This window comes from Rhinopithecus roxellana, chromosome 8 (genome assembly GCF_007565055.1).
Source record: "Rhinopithecus roxellana isolate Shanxi Qingling chromosome 8, ASM756505v1, whole genome shotgun sequence".
Lineage (NCBI taxonomy): Eukaryota > Metazoa > Chordata > Mammalia > Primates > Cercopithecidae > Rhinopithecus > Rhinopithecus roxellana.
In genome coordinates, this window is record NC_044556.1 from 11429296 (window position 1) to 11456881 (window position 27586).

The window sequence follows — 27586 nt, forward strand, 5'->3', positions numbered from 1 at the left end:
GCAGGCACAGAGGGAACTCCTGCAATCCGGAGCTGCGGTATTGCAGCTGGCTATGCAACGTGGGGAGGCAGCCTGGCTCCCCAAAGACAGCTCAGCCTCTTTCCCGGAGGCCGGTCCGCCTGGGACCAGCCGGGCACCCCGCCACCCTACGGTGATGCAGCAAGAACCGCGCGGTCCCTTTAAGAAATCCGGCTCAGCGAGGCCCTTCTGTGATCCCGCCGCCTCCCTCGGCTCGCGCCGCTCCGACGGAGCCGTCCCGTGAGTGACGGGCAGGCCGCCCAATAGCAGCGTGCAGAGGCAAGGGCGTGGCCCGGCGCTGCTAACTGCGCGGGGAAGCTCGGGGCACTTGGCTTAAGTAAGGGCTCCGCGCTGCCTGCCTGCTGCAGGACGGAGGGAAGGCGGCAAGAGCTGGGGAGTCCCTGGAACGGTGAGAAGGACTCGGAGAGGGAGGAAGCCCCGAGACTCGAGAATGCGGGATTGGGGCCGGGAGGGATGCACGTTCCCTGGGAATTAGGGGGTCCAGTCTCTGACCCTTCCTTTCCTTCCGGTGAGTGTTGAGGGCGGCTGAATTGACCACTAATTCTCAAGGGGGTCATCGGACATCTAGGACTTTTAAGAGGGCCTTTGCCAATCACACACCTGCAGCCCCCGGCCCGTTAGAACTGCACTCCCCCTTGCCCTATTTTACAAATGGAGAAACTGAGGCCGCTCCCCCAGATCCTAAGTCCCGCTTGATGTAAAGGAACGAACCCTGGCGTAAGGGTCTGGGTCCGAGGTCCCAGCTCCGGCCCGGTCACCTTTAGCAACTTCCTGCCCCTCTGTCAGCTTCAGATTCTCCGGCGGTGTCAGAGGTGGACCGGCCCATTGTAAAGAGATCAGGAATCGCTGGCTCCAGGAGTCTCTATCCCAGCCCCTTCGCCTGACTCTTTCTCTGGCTCCCGAGGTCCTTCTGAGCGATCATGGTACATCAAGTGTGGGCAGAACTGGGGTCGTGTCACCAGCTGTGCGACTGCCTGTCTCTCTGGGTGCCTGGGTTTTCTCTCTTGGGCCTCGGTTTCCACTTCTGTAGAGTGGGGTGATATCTAGCACTTCCGCTGGGCGTGTGAAATGTCCAGCACTGCCAATATTCGTTGCTGTTGTCTTCGGAGAACAGTGAGGGCAAAGGAACCCTTGCGTGGGCTGGGCCAGGCAGGAGGCTGGGGGTCAGGACCTGGAAGAGGCTTCCAGGTGAGGCTTGGGGTGCAGCCTGGTGACGACAGCGCTAAGCCCAAACTCGCTCCCTGGAGGATTAGAGGATGGTCTTTAAGTCCCCAACTGTCAGCTCTGCGCAGAGCGACAGTCCTGGCAGCCAATGAAATGCGAGGACGGCTGCGGGTTGAGCTCCCATTGGTTTACTCCACCCCTGGGGGTAGCGGAGTCCCTTTATCAAGTGACTAGTGTTTGCCTGACTCTAATCAGAGCTTCCAGGAACGCTGCGCTGTGGGATAGAGGAATGAGGTTCAGAGAAGGGCAGAGAGTTGCCCACAGCTGCACCGCACGTCTTCAGCCCGACCGTTGTCCTGACCTCTCTGTCCCATCCCCCGCCCAGTCTCACCATGGCCTTCTGGACACAGCTGATGCTGCTGCTCTGGAAGAATTCCATGTATCGCCGGAGACAGCCGGTAACACCTCGGTGTGCAACCAGGGCCGGGTGGGCCGGCAGCCCCTACTGTCCCCCACCATCTCCCACCTATTCTCCCCCAGGTCCAGCTTCTGGTCGAATTGCTGTGGCCCCTCTTCCTCTTCTTCATCCTGGTGGCTGTTCGCCACTCCCACCCGCCCCTGGAGCACCATGAATGTGAGCCCCTGAGGGGTCAGGCACTTTAACTGTGTAGGGGAAGGCAGACGGGTCCCCCGTGCACAGGGATCCCCAGTGCATGTCAGGGAGCCTTTACCAGACCGCCAATACATGGCATAGGAGTGAGCGCTCCGACGCTGGAGGCATACAAGCAGTGCCGGGCGACCCGATGGGGGTGGAGTCAGACAGAGTCCATAGGGCCTCAGCACCGGGCATCTCCCCGCAGGCCACTTCCCCAACAAGCCACTGCCATCAGCGGGCACCGTGCCCTGGCTCCAGGGTCTCATCTGTAACATGAACAACACCTGCTTCCCACAGCTGACACTGGGTGAGGAGCCCGGGCATCTGAGCAACTTCAACAACTCCCTGTGAGCCAGAGGCAATGGGTGTGGCCGGCCTGCCAACTCAGGGCTGCAGTGCCCGCCGGAACCCCGCCTCCTGCCCTCTCTCTGTCCCCAGGGTCTCCCGGCTGCTAGCCGATGCCCACACTGTGCTGGGAGGGGCCAGTGCCCACAGGACGCTGGCTGGCCTGGGGAAGCTGATCGCCACGCTGAGGGCTGCACCCAGCACAGGTGAGGAGGCCGGGGGCCTCTGGCAGGACTGAGTTCTGAGCCTCGACTTGCCTGGCCATGAAATGGGCACAGGGTAGGGGTGGGTGCCTCAGGCCAGTGTGCCCCCAGCCCCATGCTCCTGTGTGCTCCTCCCCCAGCCCGGCCTCAACCAACCAAGCAGTCTCCGCTGGAACCACCTATGCTGGACGTCGCGGAGCTGCTGATGTCATTGCTGCATACGGTAGGGTGTGGGAACGGGACCGCACTGACTTCCTGGGACACTGCACTGGGGATGTCCTGGCACTGCACCACCCCAGGCCAAGGACCTCCCGTTCCAGGCATCCAGGCTGTCCCTGGTCCCTGCAGTGATACTCCTTGTTCTGTCTGGGCCCAGACAGAGTGTGTCTGACCCGGTGATGAAGACTCATCTGTGAGATCTTGAATGAGTCCCTGTGTCTCTCAGAGCCTCAGTTTCCCTATTTTGAGGGCTATGATAGTATGGTCTGCCTGGGAGCTGGCCAGAGCGCTGGGCCCCTAGTGAGCGCTCAAAGTCATTGTCAACCTTGTGATCTTTCTCCCCAGGAACCCTTGGGGTTGGCACTGGGTCAAGCCCAGGAGCCCTTGCACAGCTTGTTGGAGGCAGCTGAGGACCTGGCCCAGGAGGTACGAGGCCCCACCCATCCTCAACCCCCATGCAGGCAACGTTGGCAGGCAGCCTGCACCGGGAGGGTCTGGGGCAGCCCGGACACTTCCCTTCGGTGGGTCTTCAGGAGAATTAGCAAGAGAGGGAGAGGCTGCCCCTGACCCAGTGCCCTGCCCTGGTTAGGGCTTGAAGTTGGGATCGCTGTCAGCTCCGTCTGGTGACCTCTCTCTAGATCCTGGCACTGCCTAGCCTGGTGGAGCTTCAGGCACTGCTGCACAGACCCCGAGGGACTGGTGGGCCCCTGGAGTTGCTGTCTGAGGCCCTCTGCAGTGCCAGGGGACCTAGCAGCACGGTGGGCCCCTCCCTCAACTGGTACGAGGCTAGTGACCTGATGGACCTGGTGAGGCAGGAGCCAGAATCAGCCCTGCCGGACAGCAGCCTGAGTGAGTGACTGACCTTGGTTTCCCCTCCTGGGAAGTGGAGCGGTGGGCATGGGGGCAGGGCCTCATGGCACCCCCATCCCAGGCCCTGCCTGCTCAGAGCTGATTGGAGCCCTGGACAACCATCCGCTGTCCCGCCTGCTCTGGAGACGCCTGAAGCCTCTGATCCTGGGCAAGCTGCTGTTTGCACCAGATACACCTTTTACCCGGAAGCTCATGGCCCAGGTGGGGGTAGCCTGGATGCTGGGGTGGGAGGGTGGCAGCCAGAACCCATCCAGTACCCTCAGTCCAGTGGGTCAGAGCCAGGCCAGAGGGTCATGGAAACTGGGTTTGAAGAAGTAGGAGTTAGCTGATGGAGGGAGATCAATACGTGCGAAGGATCATTAGCGGAGGGGGTGCTGTCCGCAGGTGAACCGGACCTTTGAGGAGCTGGCCCTGCTGAGGGATGTCCGGGAGGTGTGGGAGGTGCTGGGACCCCAGATCTTCACCTTCATGAATGACAGTTCCAATGTGGCCATGCTGCAGGTGTGTGCGGGGCTGGGGAGGCGGGAAGTGGCTCCCCGGTGGAGAGGGCAGACAGGCCCGGTGGATGGGAAGGCGGGCTCCATGCAGACCTCCACTTTGGTGTTGGTGGTGTTTTGTTTTTTTTTTTTTTTTTGAGAGATGGAGTCTCGCTCTGTTGCCCAGGCTGGACTGCAGTGGCAAGATCTTGGCTCACTGCAACCTCCACCTCCTGGATTCGAGCAATTCTCCTGCTTCAGCCTCGCAAGTATCTGGGGTTACAGGCATGTGCCAACGCTCTCAGCTAATTTTTGTATTTTTAGTAGAGACCATGTTGGCCAGGCTGGTCTGGAACTCCTGGCCTCAGGTGATCTGCCCACCTTGGCCTCCCAAAGTGCTGGGATTACAGGCGTGAGCCACTGCGTCCGACCCAGACTCTCACTTTCACCTGCGCCCCCCAGCGGCTCCTGCAAATGCAGGACGAAGGAAGAAGGCAGCCCAGGCCTGGGGGCCAGGACCGCATGGAGGCCCTGCGATCCTTTCTGGACCCTGGGAGCGGTGGCTACAGCTGGCAGGACGCACATGCTGCTGTGGGGCGCGTGGTGGGCACGCTGGGCCAAGTGACGGAGGTGAGGGGCCGTCCACCTGCGGGGTCTATTTCAGCGTGGAGGCAGGGCCCACCCTGAGGTTCCTACCCTGCTGTTCCCAGGGGGAGGGAGGCGGGCCCGGCCCTAGTAAGAGCCCGGGATTTGTAGAGATCTCAGGAGGGAGCCGGCCCCACACTGGGCCTACGAGGGGAAAACATGGCGCAGCCTCGAGGTCCAGGGGTAGCAGCGGAGTGGTCTAGGAGGCAGGCAGACCCCAGCGCCTAGGACTCACCCCGCATCCCACAGTGCCTGTCCTTGGACAAGCTGGAGGCGGCACCCTCAGAGGCAGCCCTGGTGTCGCGGGCCCTGCAACTGCTGGCGGAACATCGATTCTGGGCCGGCGTCGTCTTCTTGGGACCTGAGGATTCTTCAGACCCCACAGAACACCCAACCCGAGACCTGGGCCCGGGTCACGTGCTCATCAAAATCCGCATGGACATTGACGTGGTCACCAGGACCAATAAGATCAGGGACAGGTCAGGCTAGGGCGGGAGGAGGGGAGCGGGGGAGGCGGGGGGGAGGGGGAGGCGGGGGGGAGCGGGGGGGGGGGGGGGGGGCGGGGGGGACTGGGCGGGGCCCAGAGCGTGGTGGGTGGGGCCAGGCAGCATTCAGCCTATTGGAGACCATGATAGACAGGATCTGGGCTGTATCAACAGCGGTATAGTAGTAGCCAGAGCCCAGGGCTCCTTAGACCAATAGGGGCCCGTGATAGGCGGGGCCTAGGTGCATGAGGGGCGTGGCCATGGGCCTGGGATAAGATTAGAGCAGGTATAGGCAATGGTGGGCGGAGCCAGGTGTATCATTACACCTCTGGAATAAGGGTGGAGCTAAAATTGCACCGGGTGCTGAGCACAGTAGATCCCGCCTGTCATCTCAGAACTTTGGGAGGCCAAGGTGGGAGACTCTCTTGAGGACAGGTGTTCGAGGCTAGCCCGGGCAATACAGTGAGGCCCCCGCCCCCCGCCACCCCCACCAACCTCGAGAAAAATGTCTTTAAAAATTAGCCACCATGTGCCGGGCGCGGTGGCTCAAGCCTATAATCCCAGCACTTTGGGAGGCCGAGACGGGTGGATCACGAGGTCAGGAGATGGAGACCATCCTGGCTAACACGGTGAAACCCCGTCTCTACTAAAAAATACAAACTAGCCGGGCGAGGTGGTGGGCGCCTGTAGTCCCAGCTACTCGGGAGGCTGAGGCAGGAGAATGGTGTAAACCCGGGAGGCGGAGCTTGCAGTGAGCTGAGATCTGGCCACTGCACTCCAGCCTGGGAGACAGAGCGAGACTCCGTCTCAAAAAAAAAAAAAAAAAAAAAAAAAAAAATAGCCACCATGGGCCGGGCGCGGTGGCTCACGTCTGTAATCCCAGCACTTTGGGAGGCCGAGGCGGGAGGATCACGAGGTCAGGAGATCGAGACCATCCTGACTAATACGGTGAAACCCCATCTCTACTAAAAAATATATAAAATTAGCCAGGCGTGGTAGCACGCGCCTGTAGTCCCAGATACACGGAAGGCTGAGGCAGGAGAATCCCTTGAACCCAGGAGGCAGAGGTTGCAGTGAGCTGAGATGGCGGCTCCATCTCACTCCAGCCTGGGCGATAGAGCGAGAGTCCGTCTCAAATAAATAAATAAATAAATAAATAAATAAATAAATAAATAAATAAATAAATAAAATTAGCCAGGCGACTTGGGCGGCTGAGGTGGGAGGATCACTTGGTCCCGGGAGGTCACGGCTGCAGTGAGCTATGATTGCAGCTCTTCACTCCAGCCTGGGCGACAGGGCAAGACCCAGTCTCAGCAAAAAAAGTTATTCAGGGCGGGGCCCCGAGAGTTTCTAGCCCTTCCCTACAACCTGCTACCATGCCCCTCACAGGTTTTGGGACCCTGGCCCAGCTGCAGACCCTCTGACCGACCTGCGCTACGTGTGGGGCGGCTTCGTGTACCTGCAGGACCTGGTGGAGCGCGCAGCCGTCCGCGTGCTCAGCGGCGCCGCCCCCCGGGCCGGCCTCTACCTGCAGCAGATGCCCTATCCGTGCTATGTGGATGACATGTGAGCTCTGGCACCCCTCCCCGCTCTCCCCCGCGGCTGGAAGGTCCCGGGTGTGGGGGTGGGCCCAGGCTCTGTTGGGAACCTTCCTGCGGTCCAGGCTGCGAACTTTGCACCTTTACACCACTCCACGTGACCTGCTGCAGCGGGAGGAGCAGGGGACTCTGAGGGTCTGGGGTCTCCCGGCGCAGGGAGAGCCTGGCCTGCGCTGATGGCTGGGAGCCCGAGGCTGGCTGCATCAGGGTCCAAGGAACAGGGAGGCGAATCTTCCCGTCTTGAGATCCCGGGACAGACGTGCCAGATGGTGGGGGGCGGGGGGCAGTCTGCGGAGGGTCTCCGGCCTCCACCCCAGCCGTCCCCACCCCAGGTTCCTGCGTGTGCTGAGCCGGTCACTGCCGCTCTTCCTGACGCTGGCCTGGATCTACTCCGTGACGCTGACGGTGAAGGCCGTGGTGCGGGAGAAGGAGACACGGCTGCGGGACACCATGCGCGCCATGGGGCTCAGCCGCGGGGTGCTCTGGCTCGGCTGGTTCCTCAGCTGCCTCGGACCCTTCCTGCTCAGCGCCGCGCTGCTGGTTCTGGTGCTTAAGGTGGGCGCGCATCGGCCTGCCCAGCTGCAGAATGAGTGCGCAGGAGGGTGGCAGGCAGAAGCTGCCCCGCGTGGGTGCGCGCCCCCGGGCCATCCAGGAGCTGGACCTCAGCTCCCGTCGCCTCCCACAGCTGGGGGACATCCTCCCCTACAGCCACCCGGGCGTGGTCTTCCTGTTCTTGGCGGCCTTCGCCGTGGCCACGGTGACCCAGAGCTTCCTGCTCAGCGCCTTCTTCTCCCGCGCCAACCTGGCTGCGGCCTGCGGCGGCCTGGCCTACTTCTCCCTGTATCTGCCCTACGTGTTGTGCGTGGCTTGGCGGGACCGGCTGCCGGCGGGTGGCCGCGTGGCTGCGGTGAGAGCCCGGTCAGGGGTGGGTGGGGGACGCCCCCCGCCTCGGCCGCTCACTGACCGCCCGCTTTTCCACAGAGCCTGCTGTCGCCCGTGGCCTTCGGCTTCGGCTGCGAGAGCCTGGCGCTGCTGGAGGAGCAGGGCGAGGGTGCGCGGTGGCACAACGTGGGCACCCGGCCCACAGCAGACGTCTTCAGCCTGGCCCAGGTCTCTGGCCTTCTGCTGCTGGACGCGGCGCTCTACAGCCTCGCCACCTGGTACCTGGAAGCTGTGTGCCCAGGTGGGCTGTAGGGCACAGGGCTCTGGGCCAGGTCGCACCTGCTTTGCTGGAGGATGGGCTAGGGGCGTGACCTCCAGGCTGTTTGGTACCAAGAGACTTATTCCCTTGGAGAGAAGGCGGGGCTTCCTGGCACAGGCATGCAGGTGGCTGCATTGGAGGGGCGCGGCCTGAGGCAGGTGGTGGGTGGGGTTTCTTGGCCCCTACACCTGGACGCCCTGATTCCAGGTGTGTGACCAGAAGCTGGCACAGTCGCTGGGCACTGTGACTCACTTGTAATACCAGCACTTTGGGAGGCTGAGACGGGAGGATCGCTTGAGTCCAGGAGTTTGAGACCAGGCTGGGCAACATAGTGAGACTCCTTTTTTACAAAAAGTTAGCTGGGCATGGTGGCACGCACTGGTAGTCCCAGTTACTTGGGAGGATAGAGTGGGAGGATCACTTGAGCCTAGGAGGTCCAGGCTGCAGTAAGCTGTAATCGTACCAGTCTGGGCGACAGAATGAGACCCCCATCTGTTAAAAAAAAAAAAAAAAAAAAAAAAAAAAAAAAAAAAAAAAAAAAAAAAAAAACTGGGACGGGCACGGTGGCTTACGCCTGTAATCCCAGCACTTTGGGAGGCCGAGGCAGGCATATCACCTGAGGTTGGGATTTCGAGACCAGCCTGACCAACATGGAGAAGCCCCATCTCTACTAAAAATACAAAATTAGCCAGGCGTGGTGGCACATGCCTGTAATCCCACCTACTCAGGAAGGCTGAGGCAGGAGAATTGCTTGAACCTCAGAGGTGGAGGTTGTGGTGAGTCAAGATCGAGCCACTACACTCCAGCCTGGGCAACAAGAGTGAAACTCAGTCTCAAAAAAAAAAGGCCGGGCACAGTGGTTCACGCCTGTTATCCCAGCACTTTAGGGGAGACCCAGGCAGGCAGATCACGAGGTCAGGAGATCGAGACCATCCTGACTAACATGGTTAAACCCCGTCTCTACAAAAAATTAGCGAGGCATGGTGGTAGGCACCTGTAGTCCCAGCTACTCAGGAGGCTGAGGCAGGAGAATTGCTTGAACCTCAGAGGTGGAGGTTGTGGTGAGTCAAGATCGAGCCACTACACTCCAGCCTGGGCAACAAGAGTGAAACTCAGTCTCAAAAAAAAAAGGCCGGGCACAGTGGTTCACGCCTGTTATCCCAGCACTTTGGGGAGACCCAGGCAGGCAGATCACGAGGTCAGGAGATCGAGACCATCCTGACTAACATGGTTAAACCCCGTCTCTACAAAAAATTAGCGAGGCATGGTGGTAGGCACCTGTAGTCCCAGCTACTCAGGAGGCTGAGGCAGGAGAATGGTGTGAACCCGGGAGGCGGAGCTTGCAGTGAGCGGAAATCGTGCCACTGCACTCCAGCCTGGGTGACAGAGCAAGACTCTGTCTCAAAAAAAAAAAAAAAAAAAAAAAAAAACTGGTATATTCCGGGGGGCGGGCTAAGTGATAACCAGTGCCCCTCCCCCCAGGCCAGTATGGGATCCCTGAACCATGGAATTTTCCCTTTCGGAGGAGCTACTGGTGTGGACTTCGGCCCTCCAAGAGTCCAGCCCCTTGCCCCCCACAGCTGGACCCAAAGGGTGAGGCCCTACGAGGCTTAATAGCTGGTTTCCCACTTAGATGCCCAGTTCTCCCCGCAAAACGAGATTCCACAGATGCCAATGTCAATGACCTGGACACCCCAACCCTCATGCCTGCCCTGAACACACTGCAGTCCCCAAGCTCCCCCAACTTTCATAGGCCCCAGCCCAGCAGGTCCCGGATTCCACAGCCTAGCTCTAAGGGACTTGCAGGCACCGGGACACCCAGGACCTCCATGCCTGAGTCCATCCCGTCTCTGCAGTGCTGGTGGAGGAGGCACCGCCTGGCCTGAGTCCTGGGGTCTCCGTTCGCGGCCTGGAGAAGCGCTTTCCTGGCAGCCCGCAGCCAGCCCTGCGGGGACTCAGCCTGGACTTCTACCAGAGCCACATCACTGCCTTCCTGGGCCACAACGGGGCCGGCAAGACCACGACACTGTGAGCCCCCCAACCACTCCCTCCCCGCGAGCCCCCCCACCACTCCTTCCCTTCCCTTGGGCCTCAGCTTCTCTAGCCATTCAGTGGGAAAGGGGTCAGAGGGTTCCCATACGCCAGAATGGGAGAGAAACCCCATCTCTACTAAAAATACAAAAATGAGCCAGGCGTGGTGGCGCATGCCTGTAATCCAGCTACTCGGGAGGCTGAGGCAGGAGAATCACTTGAACCCAGGAGGCGGAGGTTGCAGTGAGCCAAGACTGTGCTGTTGCACTCCAGCCTGGGCAACAGAGCAAGACTCTGTCTCAAAAAAATAAAAATAAACAAATAAATAAAAATGAGGCTATCACAGGGTTTTGGATGTAGCATTTAATAGGTGCTCTGTGGCCAGGCACAGTGGCTCACACCTGTAATCCCAGCACTTTGGGAGGCCGAGGCGGGTGGATCACGACGTCAGGAGATTGAGACCATCCTGGCTAACACGGTGAAACCCCATCTCTACTAAAAATGCAAAAACTTAGCTGGGTGTGGTGGCGGGCGCCTGTAGTCCCAGCTACTCAGGAGGCTGAGGCAGGAGAATGGCATGAACCCAGGAGGCGGAGCTTGCAGTGAGCCGCGATCGCCCCACTGCACTCCAGCCTGGATGACAGATCAAGACTCCGTCTCAAAAAAAAAAAAAATTAAAAAATTAAAAATTAAAACTAGGTGCTCTGTAACTGTTAATGCACTCTGTGAAGGGGGCTGCTCTGAGACCCCTCTACCCACAGGTCCATCTTGAGTGGTCTCTTCCCACCCAGTGGTGGCTCTGCGTTCATCCTGGGCCATGACGTCTGCTCCAGTATGACCGCCATCCGGCCCCACCTGGGCATCTGTCCCCAGTACAATGTGTTGTTTGACATGTGCGTCTCGGCAGGCCCAGAGTGCAGTGGTGGGAAGGGGCTGGACGCCCTCTGGGATTCTGCCTGCCATGTGGGTCACTCTGCTGTGTGCACTGGCCACAGGCTGACTGTGGGCGAGCACATCTGGTTCTATGGGCGGCTGAAGGGTCTGAGTGCCGTTGCGGTGGGTCCCGAGCAGAACCGTCTGCTGCAGGACGTGGGGCTGGTCTCCAAGCAGAGTGTGCAGACTCGCCACCTCTCTGGTGAGCCCAATCCCTAGGGACATCACCCCACCGGCGGGGGGGGGGGGCCTGGGGGAAGCCAGGTATTGAGGTCCACGGGGGTAGACAGCCCTGCCCAAGGCTGGGTGCAACACACTGAGGTCACTTCCCCATCTCTACCAGGTGGGATGCAACGGAAGCTGTCCGTGGCCATTGCCTTTGTGGGTGGCTCCCAAGTTGTTTTCCTGGACGAGCCTACGGCTGGTGTGGATCCTGCTTCCCGCCGCGGCATTTGGGAGCTGCTGCTCAAATACCGAGAAGGTAAGAGCTGGGGATTCTGCTTGAGGGGCCAGAAAAGGTTTCTGACAAGGAAGTGCTGGGGATGGGGTTTTGAGGAATGAGTAGGAGTATTTAGGGGCTGCTGCTCAAATACCAAGACAGTAAGAGTTGGGGGTAGCCAGAGGTTCCCCTGGATTCTGCCTAAGGGGCCAGAAAAGGTTTCTGACAAGGAGGTTCTGGGGAATGAGGTTTTGAGGGATGAATAGGAGTTTGCTTCATGGGGCAGACAACTAGCAGAGGCCCCAGCTCCGGCAAAGACCCGGTGGCCTGATGGTAGTTGTGGGTCGGTCCCCCATGCCTAGGTCGCACACTGATCCTCTCCACCCACCACCTGGATGAGGCGGAGCTGCTGGGAGACCGTGTGGCTGTGGTGGCAGGGGGTCGCTTGTGCTGCTGTGGGTCCCCACTCTTCCTGCGTCGTCAACTGGGCTCCGGCTACTACCTGACGCTAGTGAAGGCCCGCCTGCCCCTGACCACCAGTGAGAAGGTGGGGACCATCCCTCTCCTGACCCCTGACCCCCAGGACTCTGTTCAGCCCTGAAGGCCAAGTCACTTGGTGCCTCTCTGCCCGCAGGCTGACACTGACATGGAGGGCAGCATGAACACTGGGCAGGAAAAGAACGGCAGCCAGGGCAGCAGAGTCGGTGAGGGCCAGCGTGGGAGACCCAGAGCGGGTGGGCCGTGGGGTGGCTATGCCTTAACTTGAGGAGGAGGAGAGGGAGGGGGAGGAAAGAGAGGGGGAGGAGAGGGGAAGGAAGAGGAGGAGGGAGAGAAGGAGGAGGAAGGGGAGGGGGAGGAAGAAGATGGGGAGGGGGAGAGAAGGAAGAGGAGGAGGAGGAGGGAGGAGGGAGGGAGGAGGGGGAGGGCGAGGAGGGAGGGGGGGGAGGAGGAGAAGGAGGATGAGGGGGAGGGAGAGGAGGAGGGTGGGGAGGGGGATGGGGAGGAGAAGGAGGAGGATGACGGGGAGGGAGAGGAGGAGGGGATGGGATGGGGGACGGAGAGAAGGAGGAGGGTGAGGGGGAGGGAGAGGAGGAGGGGGGAGGGGGACGGAGAGGAGGAGGGGGGAGGGGGATGGAGAGAAGGAGGGGGAGGAGAAGGAGGGGGAGGAGGAGGCGGAGGGGGAGTGGGAGGGGAGGAGGGGGAGGAGGAGGAGGGAGGGGAGGGGGATGGGAGGATGGGAGGAGGGGAGGAGGAGGGGGAGGGGGAGGAGAAGGAGGAGGATGTGGGGGAGGAGGAGAAGGGGAGAGGGAGGGGAGGGAGGGGAAGGAGGGGAGGGGAGGGGGAGGAGGGGAGGAGGAGGGAGAGCGGGAGGGGGAGGAGAAGGAGGAGGGGAGAGGGAGGGAGGGGGAGGAGAAGGAGGACGCGGGGGAGGAGGAGAAGGGGAGGGAGAGGGGGAGGAAGGGAGGGGGAGGGGGAGGAGGGGAGGGGAGGGGGAATGGAGAGGAGGAGGGCAGTTGTGGACCTGAGATGATGCCCCCCATCCCTGGGCTGAGCCTGAACCATGAGATGAACTTGAACGCTGACCCCACCTTTAACCCAACCAGGGCTGAGCCCAGAGACAAACCTACCCCAACCTCCTACCCTAGGTCCAGCGCTGCCCTCAAGTGCTTTTTTTGTTTGTTTTTGAGTCTTGCTCTGTTGCCCAGGCTGGAGTGCAGTGGTGTGATCTCGGCTCACTGCAGCCTCTGCCTCCTGGGTTCAAGCATTTCTCCTGCCTTAGCCTCCCGAGCAGCTGGGGTTACAGGTGGGTGCCACCATGCCTGGCTAATTTTTGCATTATTAGTAGAAATGGGGTTTCACCATGTTGGTCAAGCTGGTCTCAAACTCCTGACCTCAAGTGATCCCCTTGTCTCGGCCTCCAAAGTGCGGGGATTACAGGTGTGAGCCACCAAGCCTGGCCTAAGTTCTTAACCCTGATCTCTGCCTGCAGGGACCGTCCCCTCACAGGTCACCAATGCCTCTTCCCCAGGGAGACTGGGGTGGGGCGTGAGCTGGGGCTCCCTGAAGCACCCCTCTGTCCACACAGGCACTCCTCAGCTGCTGGCCCTGGTGCAGCACTGGGTGCCCGGGGCACGGCTGGTGGAGGAGCTGCCACACGAACTGGTGCTGGTGCTGCCCTACACGGGTGCCCATGACGGCAGCTTCACCACACTCTTCCGAGAGCTAGACACGCGGCTGGCAGAGCTGAGCCTCACTGGCTACGGGATCTCCGACACCAGCCTCGAGGAGGTGTGAGGCCTGGGTGGTGGTGAGGTGGGGCCAGGAGGGCTGCCTGGAGGAGGTGGTGTTTTGAAGGATGAATAGCAGTGTGTTTATGAGCAGCAAGGACATTCAGGGAGGAGGCATGGCACATGAGGAGCTCTGGTGGCTCAGACGTCCCTTGGGAAGGCCTGGGGGACCCATGGTGTAGGAGGGGTGGGGGGCTCATAAGCCCCCAGTTCCCCCTGTGGGTGTCCAGGCTCTGAGCCCCCGCTTGTCTCCCCAGATCTTCCTGAAGGTGGTGGAGGACTGTGCTGTGGACACAAATATGGAGGGTGCGGCTGCAGCTCCCTGACCCTTGACCCCGATCCAGAGTGGGACTGAGACCAAGTCCCCATCCCTGGCTTAGTCTGGCCCAAGGCATAACCTTTACCCCTATGCCTGATTTCTGATCCCCCAATCTCTGATCCTCAACTTTGACCCTGACCCCGATGGCCCTGCAGATGGCAGCTGTGGGCAGCACCCGTGCACGGGCATTGCTGGGCTAGATATGACCCTGCGGCTCAAGATGCCACTGGAAGAGACAGCGCTGCAGAATGGGGAGCCAGGTAAGTCTTCCCCAGTGGCCCTGTGGTTCTCCCAGCACCCCCACCCATAGCAGCGTGAGCACTGACCCTCTCATCCCTCACAGCTGGGTCAGCCCCAGAGACCCAGGCCCTGCAGGGCTCTGGGCCAGACACCGTGGGCCGGGTACAGGGCTGGGCACTGACCCGCCAGCAGCTCCAGGCCCTGCTTCTCAAGCGCTTTCTGCTTGCCCGCCGCAGCCGCCGTGGCCTGTTCGCACAGGTGAGGGGGCCAGCACCAGGGAGTCGCATGGGAGTCCCTGAGTTTCCTACCCTGGCCATCCACTCAGTGGCCTAATTCAAACCCTTACCCCCCGTGTGTATTCTCAACCCAGAGCACATTTATTGAGGGCACTGGGGAGCCATGGGTGGTTGTAGAGCATGAGCAGGGCAGGTGCAAGCAAACCTGGAAGGTGGGTGGAAGCAGCAGCTGATGGGCTGGTCCTCCAGATCGTGCTGCCTGCCCTCTTTGTGGGCCTGGCCCTTGTGTTCAGCCTCATCGTGCCTCCTTTCGGGCACTACCCGGCTCTGCGGCTCAGTCCCACCATGTACGGTGCTCAGGTGTCTTTCTTCAGGTGGGTGCAGAAGGAAGGGGCTGGTGGCAGGAAGACTAGAGATCTGGGGGTACAGCCCTGACCCTCCATCTCCCCTCACACACAGCGAGGATGCCCCAGGGGACCCTGGACGTGCCCGGCTGCTCGAGGCGCTGCTGCAGGAGGCAGGACTGGAGGAGCCCTCCACGCAGAATAGCTTCAACAGGTGAGGGCATCTCGTTGGCCTGGACTTTGCCCCTCTCTGGCCTCAGTTTTCCCATCTGGTCCCTGGCCAAGGGGCCTCAGGGGGCAACCGGAGCATCCCCTGTGCCCACCTGGGAGCTGGGAGCCTCTGTGTCTCCAGGAGCCCCCAGAAGCTGGGTGCCCACAGACCCGCACCTTGACCCTGCTGGGCCCCTGAGTGTGCACAGCCCATTGTCTGCAGGTTCTCGGCGCCAGAAGTTCCTGCTGAAGTGGCCAAGGTCTTGGCCAGTGGCAACTGGACCCCAGAGTCTCCTTCCCCAGACTGCCAGTGTAGCCGGCCCGGCGCCCGGCGCCTGTTGCCTGACTGCCCGGCTGCAGCTGGTGGTCCCCCTCCGCCCCAGGCAGTGACCAGCTCCGGGGAAGTGATTCAGAACCTGACGGGCCGGAACCTATCTGACTTCCTGGTCAAGACCTACCCGCGCCTGGTGCGCCAGGGGTGAGCCATGCCCCAGGACTCAGTTTCCCTGGCTATAGCGTGGGTCCTTGGGTTGGTGGGGCTGGTGTGGTCCTGGGGGAGGAGGTGGAGAGGTTGGATGCCCAGCCTGGGGCTCCGGCCTGGGGGTCTTGTGTGCCCTCCTCTCCTCTTTTTTTTTTTTTTTTTTTTTTGAGATGGAGTCTCCCTCTGTCGCCCAGGCTGGAATGCAGAGGCGTGATCTCAGCTCACTGCAACCTCCACCTCCCAGGTTCAAGCAATTCTCCTGCCTCAGCCTTCCAAGTAGCTGGGACTGCAGGCATGTGCCAGTGCACCTGGCTAATTTTTGTATTTTTAGTAGAGACGGGATTTCACCATGTTGCCAGGCTGGTCTCGAACTCCTGACCTCAGATGATCCACCTGCCTTGGCCTCCCCAAGTGCTGGGATTATAGGCGGGAGCCACCGTGCCTGGCCTTCTTTTCTCTTTTGTCCCACCCTTGACTCTGCAGGCCCCTCTCACCATTTCTCTCTGTCCCACATCCCTGTCTCTGCCTGTGTCTCTGTCCATCTCTCCCACAGCCTGAAGACTAAGAAGTGGGTGAATGAGGTCAGGTGAGGAGGGGTCTAGCTTGGGGTCCCCTGCCCCAGTTCCACTCCCATGCCCTCTGCCTGCCCCCTGGGAGCTCTCCCAGCTCCCCGGCCCTCAGCTCCCCTTCCCTGCCTACGTGGCCCCATAGGTATGGAGGATTCTCGCTGGGGGGCCGAGACCCAAGCCTGCCCTCGGGCCGAGAGTTGGGCCACTCAGTGGAGGAGTTGTGGGCACTGCTGAGCCCCCTGCCTGGCGGGGCCCTCGACCGTGTCCTGAATAACCTCACAGCCTGGGCTAACAGCCTGGATTCTCGGGACAGCCTCAAGGTGGGAACTGGGGGTGACAGGTGGGCGTCCTGTCACAGCGAGGTCCAACTCCATTGCCCTGACCCTATGACCTTGACCCCCTACCCAGATCTGGTTCAACAACAAAGGCTGGCACTCCATGGTGGCCTTTGTCAACCGAGCCAACAACGCACTCCTACGTGCTCACCTGCCCCCAGGCCCGGCTCGCCACACCCACAGCATCACCACACTCAACCACCCCTTGAACCTCACCAAGGAGCAGCTGTCTGAGGCCGCACTGTGAGTCCCTCCACCCTTCATGTCCTACCCTGTCTCCACTTCTCTGTCGTTTGAGGTGGTGGGAGCTGGATTTGAACCCTGACATACTCTTGCTTTATAAATGGGGGACAGAAACTGTTCCTCTGCTCCCTAGGCCAGGGAAATGGGACCTTCTCAGGCTCCACGGGCCCCAGCCTCCCCAACGCATCCTCGTCCCACCAACCTTTATCCTGTCTTGAGACCTGTACAACCTCTGCTGCCAAATCCCAGGCACCGTCATCCCTAAATTGCCCCCACCATCTCTGCCACTGCTGACTGCCCCATAGACCTGTGTCCCATCAATGGCGTGTTCAGCTCTGCTCTGAGCAACCCATGTGCCCTCACCCTACAACAGCCCTCATGTCCTCACCTCCAGGATGGCCTCCTCGGTGGATGTCCTCGTTTCCATCTGTGTGGTCTTTGCCATGTCCTTCGTCCCGGCCAGCTTCACTCTTGTCCTCATTGAGGAGCGAGTCACCCGAGCCAAGCACCTGCAGCTCATGGGGGGCCTGTCCCCCACCCTCTACTGGCTCGGCAACTTTCTCTGGGACATGGTGCGGGGGCTGCTTGGATGGGTGGGGGCCCAGCCACTGCTTGCCACTGCCCTGTCTGGCCCCTTCTAGGCAGGGGCTTGTCCAAGATGGCCTGGGTAAAGTCTTAAGGATTGTGGGAGACTTTGTGTCCTCCTTCTCAAAAAGCAAGGAGGTCAGGGTGGGAATAGGGCTGAGGGTGGTAGTCCCCACCTCTTCACACTGATAAAGGTAACTGCCATCTCCAATGCAGTGTAACTATTTGGTGCCAGCGTGCATCGTGGTGCTCATCTTTCTGGCCTTCCAGCAGAGGGCATATGTGGCCCCTGCCAACCTGCCTGCTCTCCTGCTGTTGCTACTACTGTATGGGTGAGGACCCCAGTCCCTCAGGGACTATTCTTACTGCCCCTTACTGCCTTCCCCATCAATGCTGCTGAGAGAACTCTACAGCAGCTCCCAAGGAGAGGATATGGAGGTCTGGGGTGATACCATGTGTGATCCAATTCAGTGGTGTGCCAAGGTGGCCTTAAAAGCTCATCTTGTACTGACTCATATTAATAGAGGTCTAAGGCAGCCCACGCCTAGTAATCCCAGCACTTCGGGAGGCTGAGGCAGGAGGACTGCTTGAGGTCAGGAGGGCAACATAGAGAGACCTCTAAAAAGAAAGAAAGGGCTGGGCATGGTGGCTCACGCCTGTAATCCCAGTACTTTGGAAGGCCGAGGCAGGCGAATCACAAAGTCAGGAGGTGGAGACCATCCTGGCTAACACGGTGAAACCCCGTCTCTACTAAAAATATAAAAAATTTAGCCAGGCGTGGTGGCGGGCACCTACAGTCCCAGCTACTCGGGAAGCTGAGGCAGGAGAATGGCGTGAACCCAGGTGGCGGAGCTTGCAGCAAGCCAAGATCGCACCACTGCACTCTAGCCTGGGCAAAAGAGTGAGACTCAATCTCAAAAAATAAAAAAATAGAAAGAAAGAGAGAAAGAGAAAGAAAAAAAAAAAACCAGAAATGTGCTTTGGGTGAAAATGTCTAGGTCTAAGGCAGAGAAGACGGGAATGGAGATTTTTATTCCTCTCAGGGCTTCTCAGTCTGAGTAGTTACTCCAGTGACTCCTATTGTCCCTTCAGCTGGTCGATCACACCGCTCATGTACCCAGCCTCCTTCTTCTTCTCCGTGCCCAGCACGGCCTATGTGGTACTCACCTGCATAAACCTCTTTATTGGCATCAATGGAAGTATGGCCACCTTTGTGCTGGAGCTCTTCTCTGATCAGGTGGGGCACCATGAGGCTGGGGCTTGGGCTGGGTTGGGTTGTTGGACTCAGCCCCTAACCAACATCCCTCTTCCTGCCCTTGAGCAGAAGTTGCAGGAGGTGAGCCGGATCTTGAAACAGGTCTTCCTTATCTTCCCCCACTTCTGCTTGGGCCGGGGGCTCATTGACATGGTGCGGAACCAGGCCATGGCTGATGCCTTTGAGCGCTTGGGTGAGAACTTCCTGTCAGGTGGGGCCATGGCTACAGATAGCTAACACCCTTGGAGACCTAGAGTTAATTATACAGAGTGGAGACAAACAGCCCCGCCAGGGAGACAGCCAGGGTTCTTAGGTGGCCGCAAGATTGGGCCACGTTGGAGGTACAAGAAAGCAGCCATATTGTAATCCCAGCACTTCGGGAGGCCGAGACGGGCGGATCACGAGGTCAGGAGATCGAGACCATCTTGGCTAATACGGTGAAACCTTGTCTCTACTAAAAATACAAAAAATTGGCCGGGCGTGGTGGCTCAAGCCTGTAATCCCAGCACTTCGGGAGGCCGAGACGGGCGGATCACAAGGTCAGGAGATCGAGACCATCCTGGCTAATACGGTGAAACCCTGTCTCTACTAAAAAATACAAAAAACTAGCCGGGCGACGAGGCGGGCGCCTGTAGTCCCAGCTACTCGGGAGGCTGAGACAGGAGAATGGCGTAAACCTGGGAGGCGGAGCTTGCAGTGAGCTGAGATCCGGCCACTGCACTGCAGCCTGGGAGGCAGAGCAAGACTCCGTCTCAAAAAAAAACAAAAAACAAAAAATTAGCTGAACGTGGTGGCGGGCGCCTGTAGTTCCAGCTACTCGGAGGCTGAGGTGGGAGAATGGCGTGAACCCGGGAGGCAGAGTTTGCAGTGAGACGAGATCGCGCCACTGCATTCCAGCCTGGGCGACAGAGCGAGACTCCGTCTCAAAAAAAAAAAGAAAGCAGCCATATAAAGCTAATTCTATCTTAGATTACATCACAAGAGGCCTAAGGCTCTAATTAAGGAAGGTGATAAAACTTCTGTTCTCTGTGCCAATTAGATTCCAGCTGAGTGGCCTATCCAATTTGTGTTCCTTTCCCTTAAGAATCCAGAGTGACATGGACAGAGAAGGGGCCAGAAACCTAGACTCTCATGGACCCAGTCCCTCCTTTCTATATCCACAGGAGACAGGCAGTTCCAGTCACCCCTGCGCTGGGAGGTGGTCGGCAAGAACCTCTTGGCCATGGTGATACAGGGGCCCGTCTTCCTTCTCTTCACACTACTGCTGCAGCACCGAAGCCAACTCCTGCCACAGTTAGTCAGGTCTACAGAGAGGGTGGCAGGGGCCAAGGACCTACTTTAGGCCCACAAATGTTCTGTCCCCAGACCCAAGGTGAGGTCCCTGCCACCCCTGGGATTGGAGGATGAGGATGTAGCCCGTGAACGGGAGCGGGTGGTCCGAGGAACCACCCAGGGAGATGTGTTGGTGCTGAGGAACTTGACCAAGGTAGGTGTGGCCAGGTTGACTGCTGGGTTGGGGGGGCTCCCACTGGCCCACTCACCTTTCTGAAGGACCTGTACTCTTCCAGGTATACCATGGGCAGAGGATGCCAGCTGTTGACCGTTTGTGCCTGGGGATCCCCCCTGGTGAGGTGAGTCCAGGGGTGGAGGCCTGGTGCAGGGAAAGTGAGAGGCTGCCCTACTGCATGCCCTGCCCATCATCCTTTACTGAACACCTACTATGTGCCCACGGCCCTTTATTGAGCAACTACTGTGCATCCACCACCTTTTATTGGGCATCTACTGTGTGCCAATATTTGTGCTCCTATTTTTATTTTATTTTATTTATTTTATTTTATTTTATTTTATTTTTTTGAGACAGAGTCTCACTCTGTCACCCACGCTGGAGTGCAGTGGCACCATCTCGGCTCACTGCAACCTCCACCTCCTGGGTTCACGCCATTCTCCTGCCTCAGCCTCCCAGGTAGCTGGGACTACAGGCACCCATCATCACGCCTGGCTAATTTTTGTATTTTTAGTAGAGACGGGGTTTCACTGTGTTAGCCAGGATGCTCTGGATCTTCTGACCTCGTGATCCACCTGCCTTGGCCTCCCAAAGTGCTGGGATTACAGGCATGAGCCACTGCGCCTGGCCTTATATTTTTTTTTTTTAGAGACAGAGTCTCACTCTGTTGCCCAGGCTGGAGTGCAGGGGCGCAATCTCGGCTCACTGCAAGCTCTGCCTCCCAGGTTCACGCCATTCTCCTGCCTCAGGCTCCCAAGTGGCTGGGACTACAGGCACCCGCCACCATGCCCAGCTAATTTTTGTATGTTTAGTAGAGACGGGGTTTCACCGTGTTAGCCAGGATGGTCTCGATCTCCTGACCTCGTGATCCACCCGCCTCAGCCTCCCACAGTGCTGGGATTACAGGCGTGAGCCACCGCGTCCGGCCTGTGTGTTTATTTTGAGCCAGCAAAACCTCATTAAAGCACCTACTGCCTGCTTACATCTATTAAACACACACTGTGCTCACTAAAGAGGTGTACTGAATACTTTTGTGTCCATCAACATTTATCAAATACCAATAGAATTTATTGGACCCCTATTATATACACATCTGTATCAAGCACTTGTCACAGCCAACATTTATCAGGCACCTGCTTTGTACCAGTTCACATTCAAGCACCCTACTATGTGCAAATTTATTTGCTGTATGCCACTTATTGGCCACCTAGTAGGGCTGGTACACATCTGCAAACAAGTGCTATTTGTTAGCACACATTGCAGTGTGTGTGTGTATATATATATATGGGATTTTTATATAAATATATATAATATGTATTTATATGTAAATATATATAAATATAAATATATATGGGATTTATATATATAAAATATATATATATTTCTTTTGAGATGGAGTCTTGCTGTCACCCAGCCTAGTGTGCCATGGCGCAATCTCGGCTCACTGTAACCTCTGTCTCCTGGGTTCAAGCAATTTTCCAGCCTCGGCCTCTCCAGTAGCTGGGACCACAGGCACACACCACCATGCCCAGCTAATTTTTGTATTTTTAGTAGAGACGGGGTTTCACCATGTTGGCCAGGCTGGTCTCGCACTCGACCTCAAATGATCCACCCGCCTTGGCCTCCCAAAGTGCTGGGATCACAGGTGTGAGCCACCACACCTGGCCTTTTTTTTTTTTTTTTTTTTTGAGACAAAGTCTCACTCTGCCACCCAGGATGGAGTGCAGTGGTGTGATCTCAGCTCACTGAAACCTCTGCCTCCTGGGTTCAGGCCATTCTCCTGCCTCAGCCTCCTGAGTAGCTGGGATTACAGGTATGTGCCACCACACCCGGCTAATTTTTGTATTTTTAGTACAGATGGGGTTTCACCATGTTGGCCAGGCTGATCTTGACCTCCTGACCTCAGGTGATCTGTCTGCCTTGGCTTCCCAAAGTGCTGGGGTTACAGGTGTGAGCCACCGGGCCTGGCCGACAGTATATCGATACTAAGCCCCTACTGTGTGCTGGCCAACCTCTCCACCTTGGGCTGACTGTGTACCCAGCCTAAGTACACACAGTATGCCAGGAAACATATGGAAAGCTCATGCCCTGATATTTGTTGAACACTTGCTGCATACGGCTTTTATGGGGGACCCACTGTGTGCCAAAAGCCATTCTCTGCTAAGTGACAGCTTTATGCCTCGCTACATACCCCAGTATCTGCCCAGCTCCCCTGGGGCCCCAAACACGGCCCTCCATGTGGACACTCAGAAATCAGAGGTGCTGAGGCCGGGCATGGTGGCTCACGCCTGTAACCCTAGCACTTTGTTTGTTTTTTTTTTTTGTTGTTGTTGTTGTTGTTGTTGAGGCAGAGTCTCGCTCTGTCGCCCGGACTGGAGTGCAGTGGCCGGATCTCAGCTCACTGCAAGCTCCGCCTCCCGGGTTTACGCCATTCTCCTGCCTCAGCCTCCCGAGTAGCTGGGACTACAGGCGCCCGCCACCTCACCCGGCTGGGTTTTTTTTTTTTGTATTTTTAGTAGAGACGGGGTTTCACCGTGTTAGCCAGGATGGTCTCGATCTCCTGACCTCGTGATCCGCCCATCTCGGCCTCCCAAAGTGCTGGGATTACAGGCTTGAGCCACTGCGCCCGGCCAACCCTAGCACTTTGGAAGGCCAAGGTGGGAGGATCACTTGAGATCAGGAGTTCGAGACCAGCCTGGTCAACATGCCAAAACCCCATCTCTACTAAAAAATACAAAAAATTAGCTGGGCTTGGTGGTGCACACCTGTAGTCCCAGCTACTCCGGAGCCTGAGACAGGAGAATTGCTTGAACCTAGGAGACGGAGGTTGCAGTGAGCCGAGATTGCACCATTGCCCTTCAGCCTGGGCGATTTCAAAGCAAGACTACATCTCATAAAAAAACAAAAAGAAAAAAAGAGGCCGGGCGCAGTGGCTCACGCCTGTAATCCCAGCACTTTAGGAGGCCGAGGCAGGTGGATCATGAAGTCAAGAGATCGAGACCATGCTAGCCAACATGGCAAACCCTGTCTCTACTAAAAAAAAAAAATACAAAAATTAGCTGGGCGTAATGGCGCGTGCCTGTAGCCCCAGCTACTTGGGAGGCTGAAGCAGGAGAACTGCTTGAACCCGGGAGGCAGAGGTTGCAGTGAGCCAAGATCGCGCCACTGCACTCCAGCCTGGTAAACAAGAGCAAAACTTGGTCTCAAGAAAAAAAGAAATCAGAGGTGCTGGAACCAGGGCCTGGGGCCTCACTGAGCACCATCTGTGGGCATCCCTGCAGTGTTTTGGGCTGCTGGGCGTGAACGGAGCAGGGAAAACGTCCACGTTTCGCATGGTGACTGGGGACACATTGGCCAGCGGGGGCGAGGCTGTGCTGGCAGGCCACAGGTGAGGGGCACCAGGTAGGGTCGGGGTGGGGCAGGGTTGGCCCTGACGTCCTTGCTGTTCCCCATCCCTCCACCTCCTGTGCGTGGACTGGGCTCATGGCCTCACACCTGCATGGCCTCTGGGACGTGTGCACCCCTACATCCCACACGCGGACCAGGCCCTGAGACACCCCTGTCCCTTACCATCGTGGCCCTGGATGGGTGGGCCCTGAGACCCCTGTGTTAGCCACCAGTATGGTCAGGGACTAGCCAGCTCTCTGAGCCCCCTGCATCCCCACCCCAGCGTGGCCCAGGAACCCAGTGCTGCGCACCTCAGCATGGGCTACTGCCCTCAATCCGATGCCATCTTTGATCTGCTGACGGGCCGTGAGCACCTGGAGCTGTTTGCACGCCTGCGCGGTGTCCCGGAGGCCCAGGTTGCCCAGGTGAGCCCACTCTGCCTCCACTGCTGTCACCGCCCAGGGCCCACCCGACTCAGGCCGTGCCCCTAAAGCCTGGCCCAATCCTGCAAGCTCTCGCCTTGACTCCACCTCTGTCCCTGCCCCCTTCCTTCCCTTAGGCCTCTGTCACCCATCCTGGTCCAATAGAGATTTGGCTAGCCCTCCTCTTTGTCCCGCCCCACCAAGTTCCGACATTCTCATTGGTCCACCGACCCTTTCTTCCGCTGCACGTTGCCCCCTCTCTCCCTAAGTCTTCCCGCTGTGGCCCTGCCCACTTGCTCCTCTTCCGCCTCACCCCTAGGGCTTCGCACCTTTGTCGCTGGGTTCACCGTCAGCTTCTGACTGTGGCCGTTCCCAGTTTGCAGCCCTTTCTCTTCTATCTGCTTGGGGTGTCCTGGCTTTGCCCTGGCCTGCCCCACCCTCACCCTGTCCCACACCATGCCCTCTCTGGCCCGGCCCCATACCCCTACTGGCTCCACCCACACCATGGCCCCGCCGAGACACATGTTGACTCTACCCACACCATGGACCCGCCCCACACTCATGCTGACTCCACCCACACCATGGCCCCGCCCATACCCATGCTGCCTTCACCACACCATGGCCCCACCCCATACTCATGCTGGCTCCACCCACACTATGGCTCTATCCCATAACCATGTGGGCTCCACCCACACCATGGCCCCACCCCATACCCATGCTGGCTCCACCCATTCCATGGCCCAGCTCCATACCCATCCCAGCTCCACCCACACCAAGGCTCCACCCCATACTCACGCTGCCCCCACCACACTATGGCTCTGTCCCATTCTCACATTTGCCCTGTTCCATGCCCACTGTGCCCCTGCTCCACACTCAGTGCTGGCCCCGCCACACTGTGGCCCTGCCCCTTAGTCATCAATATGAGTCCCATGCCCACTATGGCCCCACCCCACAGACTGCTGGCTCGGGCCTAGCGCGCCTGGGACTCTCACGGTACGCAGACAGGCCTGCAGGCACCTACAGCGGAGGGAACAAACGCAAGCTGGCGACGGCCGTGGCACTGGTTGGGGACCCAGCCGTGGTGTTTCTGGTGCGTGGGGGCGGTGCCGGGGTGGGGTGGGGCCTGCGACGGAGACGGGGCCTTGCTTATGGGATTTTCCATGCTCCCCAGGACGAGCCGACCACAGGCATGGACCCCAGCGCGCGGCGCTTCCTCTGGAACAGCCTTTTGGCCGTGGTGCGGGAGGGCCGTTCAGTGATGCTCACCTCCCACAGGTGCGCCGGGCGCGGATGTCCTGGGGTGTGGTTAAGGCGATCCAGGCCTGGAGAGAGATCCCCAAAGCACAAGGCCACAGGGCATGGGGGGTCCTGGCCCTGGTGGGGCGAGGGCCCCAGGACCCGGGGTGTCAGGACACACAGAGGTGGGACGCGGCGCCAGGATCAGAACGCTCTGGGGAAGGGTGGGGAGACGTCCACACCGGAAGGGTGGTCCAGGCCCGGGGAAGCAGGCAGTGTGGCGCCAGGCACAGGTGGCCCAGGCCTCAACAGAGCTCGTGGTGCCGGGTCCCGACAGCATGGAGGAGTGTGAAGCGCTCTGCTCGCGCCTGGCCATCATGGTGAACGGGCGGTTCTGCTGCCTGGGCAGCCCGCAACATCTCAAAAGCAGGTGAGCGAGCGGGGCCTCCAGGTGGGTGTGGGGTGAGGGTGGGCACGTAGGTGGGCTCAGGGGAAAGGCCAGACCTAGGGCCAGGTGAGGAAAGTTTGGCTTCAACTGGAGAGATGGCCAGGGCTTTAGATCGTCCTGCGGGGGTGACTGAGGGGGCGAGACAGGCTGGGGTGTGCTCGGGGCGCAGGACCAGGAGGCGTGAGCCGGGGGCTCTGAGTGGATTCAGAAAGCATAACCAGGTGTGCGTTGGAGAAGGTGCAGCCAGGAGAGGTGAGGGTGGGTTGATGGGTGGAGTTAGGGGAGGGCTGGTTAGTGGGCGGGGCCATAGGAAAGTGGATGGGGGTATTCATTGTGTGGGCGGGGGTAGGGTGCAAAGGCAAAAGAGGAGTGTCCGAAAGAGGAGTCAAGTGGACTGATAGCTTCGAGAGCAGCCTGGGCAACCTAGGGAGACCCCATCTCTATAAAAAATTAATTAGCTGGACATGGTGGTGTGTGCCTGTGCTCTCAGCTACGCGGGTGGGGGTGGGGGGACTGAGGTGGGAGGACCACTTGATCGCTAACATAGGTACAAGTATGGGGCGGGGCCAGAGAGTAGTAGGGGCTGGAGGGTGAGCTGAGGTGGGACCTGGGAAAGGCCCTATCCGGTAGCCCTGGCCCCACTCACTGCAGATTCGCGGCCGGCCACACACTGACCCTGCGGGTTCCCGCCGAGAGGTCCCAGTCGGCAGCGGCGTTCGTGGCGGCCGAGTTCCCTGGGGCGGAGCTGCGCGAGGCACACGGGTGCCGCCTGCGCTTCCAGCTGCCGTCGGGAGGGCGCTGCGCCCTGGCGCGCGTCTTTGGAGTGCTGGCGGTGCACGGCGCAGAGCACTGGCGTGGAGGACTTTTCTGTGAGCCAGACGATGCTGGAGGAGGTGATCCCGGCGCCGGGGTCGGGCTGGGGGAGGCAGGCTGGGGGCCAGGCCGGTGGGCTGACCGCCCCCTTGTGCCCTCTGGGCCGCCCACCGCCAGGTATTCTTGTACTTCTCCGAGGACCAGGGGAAGGACGAGGACGCGGAGGAGCACAAGGAGGCAGGAGTGGGAGTGGACCCCGCGCCAGGCCTGCAGCGCCCCAAACGCATCAGCCAGTTTCTCGATGACCCTAGCACTGCGGAGACTGTGCTCTGAGCCTCCCTCCCCTGCAGGGCCGCGGGGAGGCCCTGGGAATGGCAAGGTTAGGGTAGAGTGCCCAGGCGCCCTGGACTTAGGCTGGCAGAGGGGCTGGTGCCCTGGAGAAAATAAAGAGAAGGCTGGAGAGAAGTGGTGGTGGTGAAACCATGTGCATGTGTGTTCTTGTGCCAGGCTGCACACATGTCCACACAGCTGCCTGCACATGTGTGTGGATATGGCTGGCCCCTTGCAAGCTGAGTGTGCCCATAAAGGCCAAGTGGCAATTTGTAGGACGCAGGTGTGAATGTGTCTACAGCTGACTGGACCCCAGCTGTAAATGCCTCTGTGGCCAGCCCAGGAGTTGGGGATCATAAGGAGTGCGGGCCTCATAAGGGCCTGATCACCATCCCCAGGTCCTTGCACGCCCACGTGGGGCTGGCACCTAAGGGCAGTAACTGTAAGTGCCTGGCCATGAAGTGGGGATGAGGTCAGGGCTCAGGAATGTCCTGGGAAGCTTAGAGGAGCCCAATGTCCCGGAGCACACGCCTCCTGGCCGGGCCAGAAGCCCATCCCACATTCAGCTGACCCTCACCCCCTGATCCCGGCCCTCAGAGCCATGAGTCGGGGGCAAAGAGTTCTCAAGGGTCTGCTAGGCTGGGTTTGCACTTGGACCCAGGCCTGGAGAGCCGGACTTGGAGCAAGGGGATGTGACCTTCATGTCCTGTGCCCCAGAGATCTGCCCCTCCCACCCGAGGTAGGTGGGAATGGGGTTTGGGAAAGAGGTTGGGGTTTTGGGATTGGGACTTGGGTTCTGGAAGGGGACAGCAGGGAGAATTGGGGAGGGAGAGAGTTCACACTGGGGGATGGGGGTTGGGGGAAGGTAGGAGGCTGGGATCTGTATGCCTGCAGATGCCCCAGCTCTTGGCCAATGCCGCCTCAGGCTGTTATCAGCAACGGGTGCCTGCGTCCTGCTGCCCAGCACGTCCGGTGGTCCAGAGCCACTGGAATGCAGCATGGGAGGCGGGGCTGGGGACCTTTGCTAAGGGCAGCGCT

The 27586-nt window shown here is 59.3% G+C and overlaps 2 protein-coding genes across 2 annotated transcripts in view; both read left to right on the top strand.

Annotated features, from left to right (window-relative positions):
- Window positions 1-27586, top strand: part of MIER2 (MIER family member 2) — a 993207-nt gene that overhangs the window by 129243 nt on the left and 836378 nt on the right. The window lies entirely within an intron of this gene.
- ABCA7 (ATP binding cassette subfamily A member 7) lies at window positions 318-27357 on the top strand. Its single transcript, XM_030935014.1, is given in 49 exon segments — window positions 318-427; window positions 826-962; window positions 1459-1661; window positions 1744-1837; window positions 2064-2205; window positions 2297-2409; window positions 2547-2629; window positions 2971-3051; window positions 3264-3474; window positions 3557-3696; window positions 3880-3996; window positions 4434-4601; window positions 4866-5095; window positions 6491-6667; window positions 7032-7254; window positions 7385-7606; window positions 7681-7882; window positions 9383-9493; window positions 9757-9928; window positions 10693-10824; window positions 10927-11066; window positions 11208-11345; window positions 11666-11850; window positions 11938-12007; window positions 13390-13592; window positions 13849-13897; window positions 14066-14170; window positions 14254-14408; window positions 14636-14760; window positions 14846-14944; window positions 15164-15418; window positions 15975-16007; window positions 16133-16310; window positions 16399-16568; window positions 16963-17140; window positions 17370-17485; window positions 18246-18390; window positions 18478-18601; window positions 19572-19701; window positions 19774-19894; window positions 19977-20039; window positions 23194-23300; window positions 23583-23724; window positions 24677-24811; window positions 24893-24996; window positions 25295-25387; window positions 26057-26255; window positions 26257-26298; window positions 26396-27357. Coding segments are annotated over 47 exon segments (6444 nt in total). The 5' UTR covers window positions 318-427; window positions 826-962; window positions 1459-1595; the 3' UTR covers window positions 26552-27357.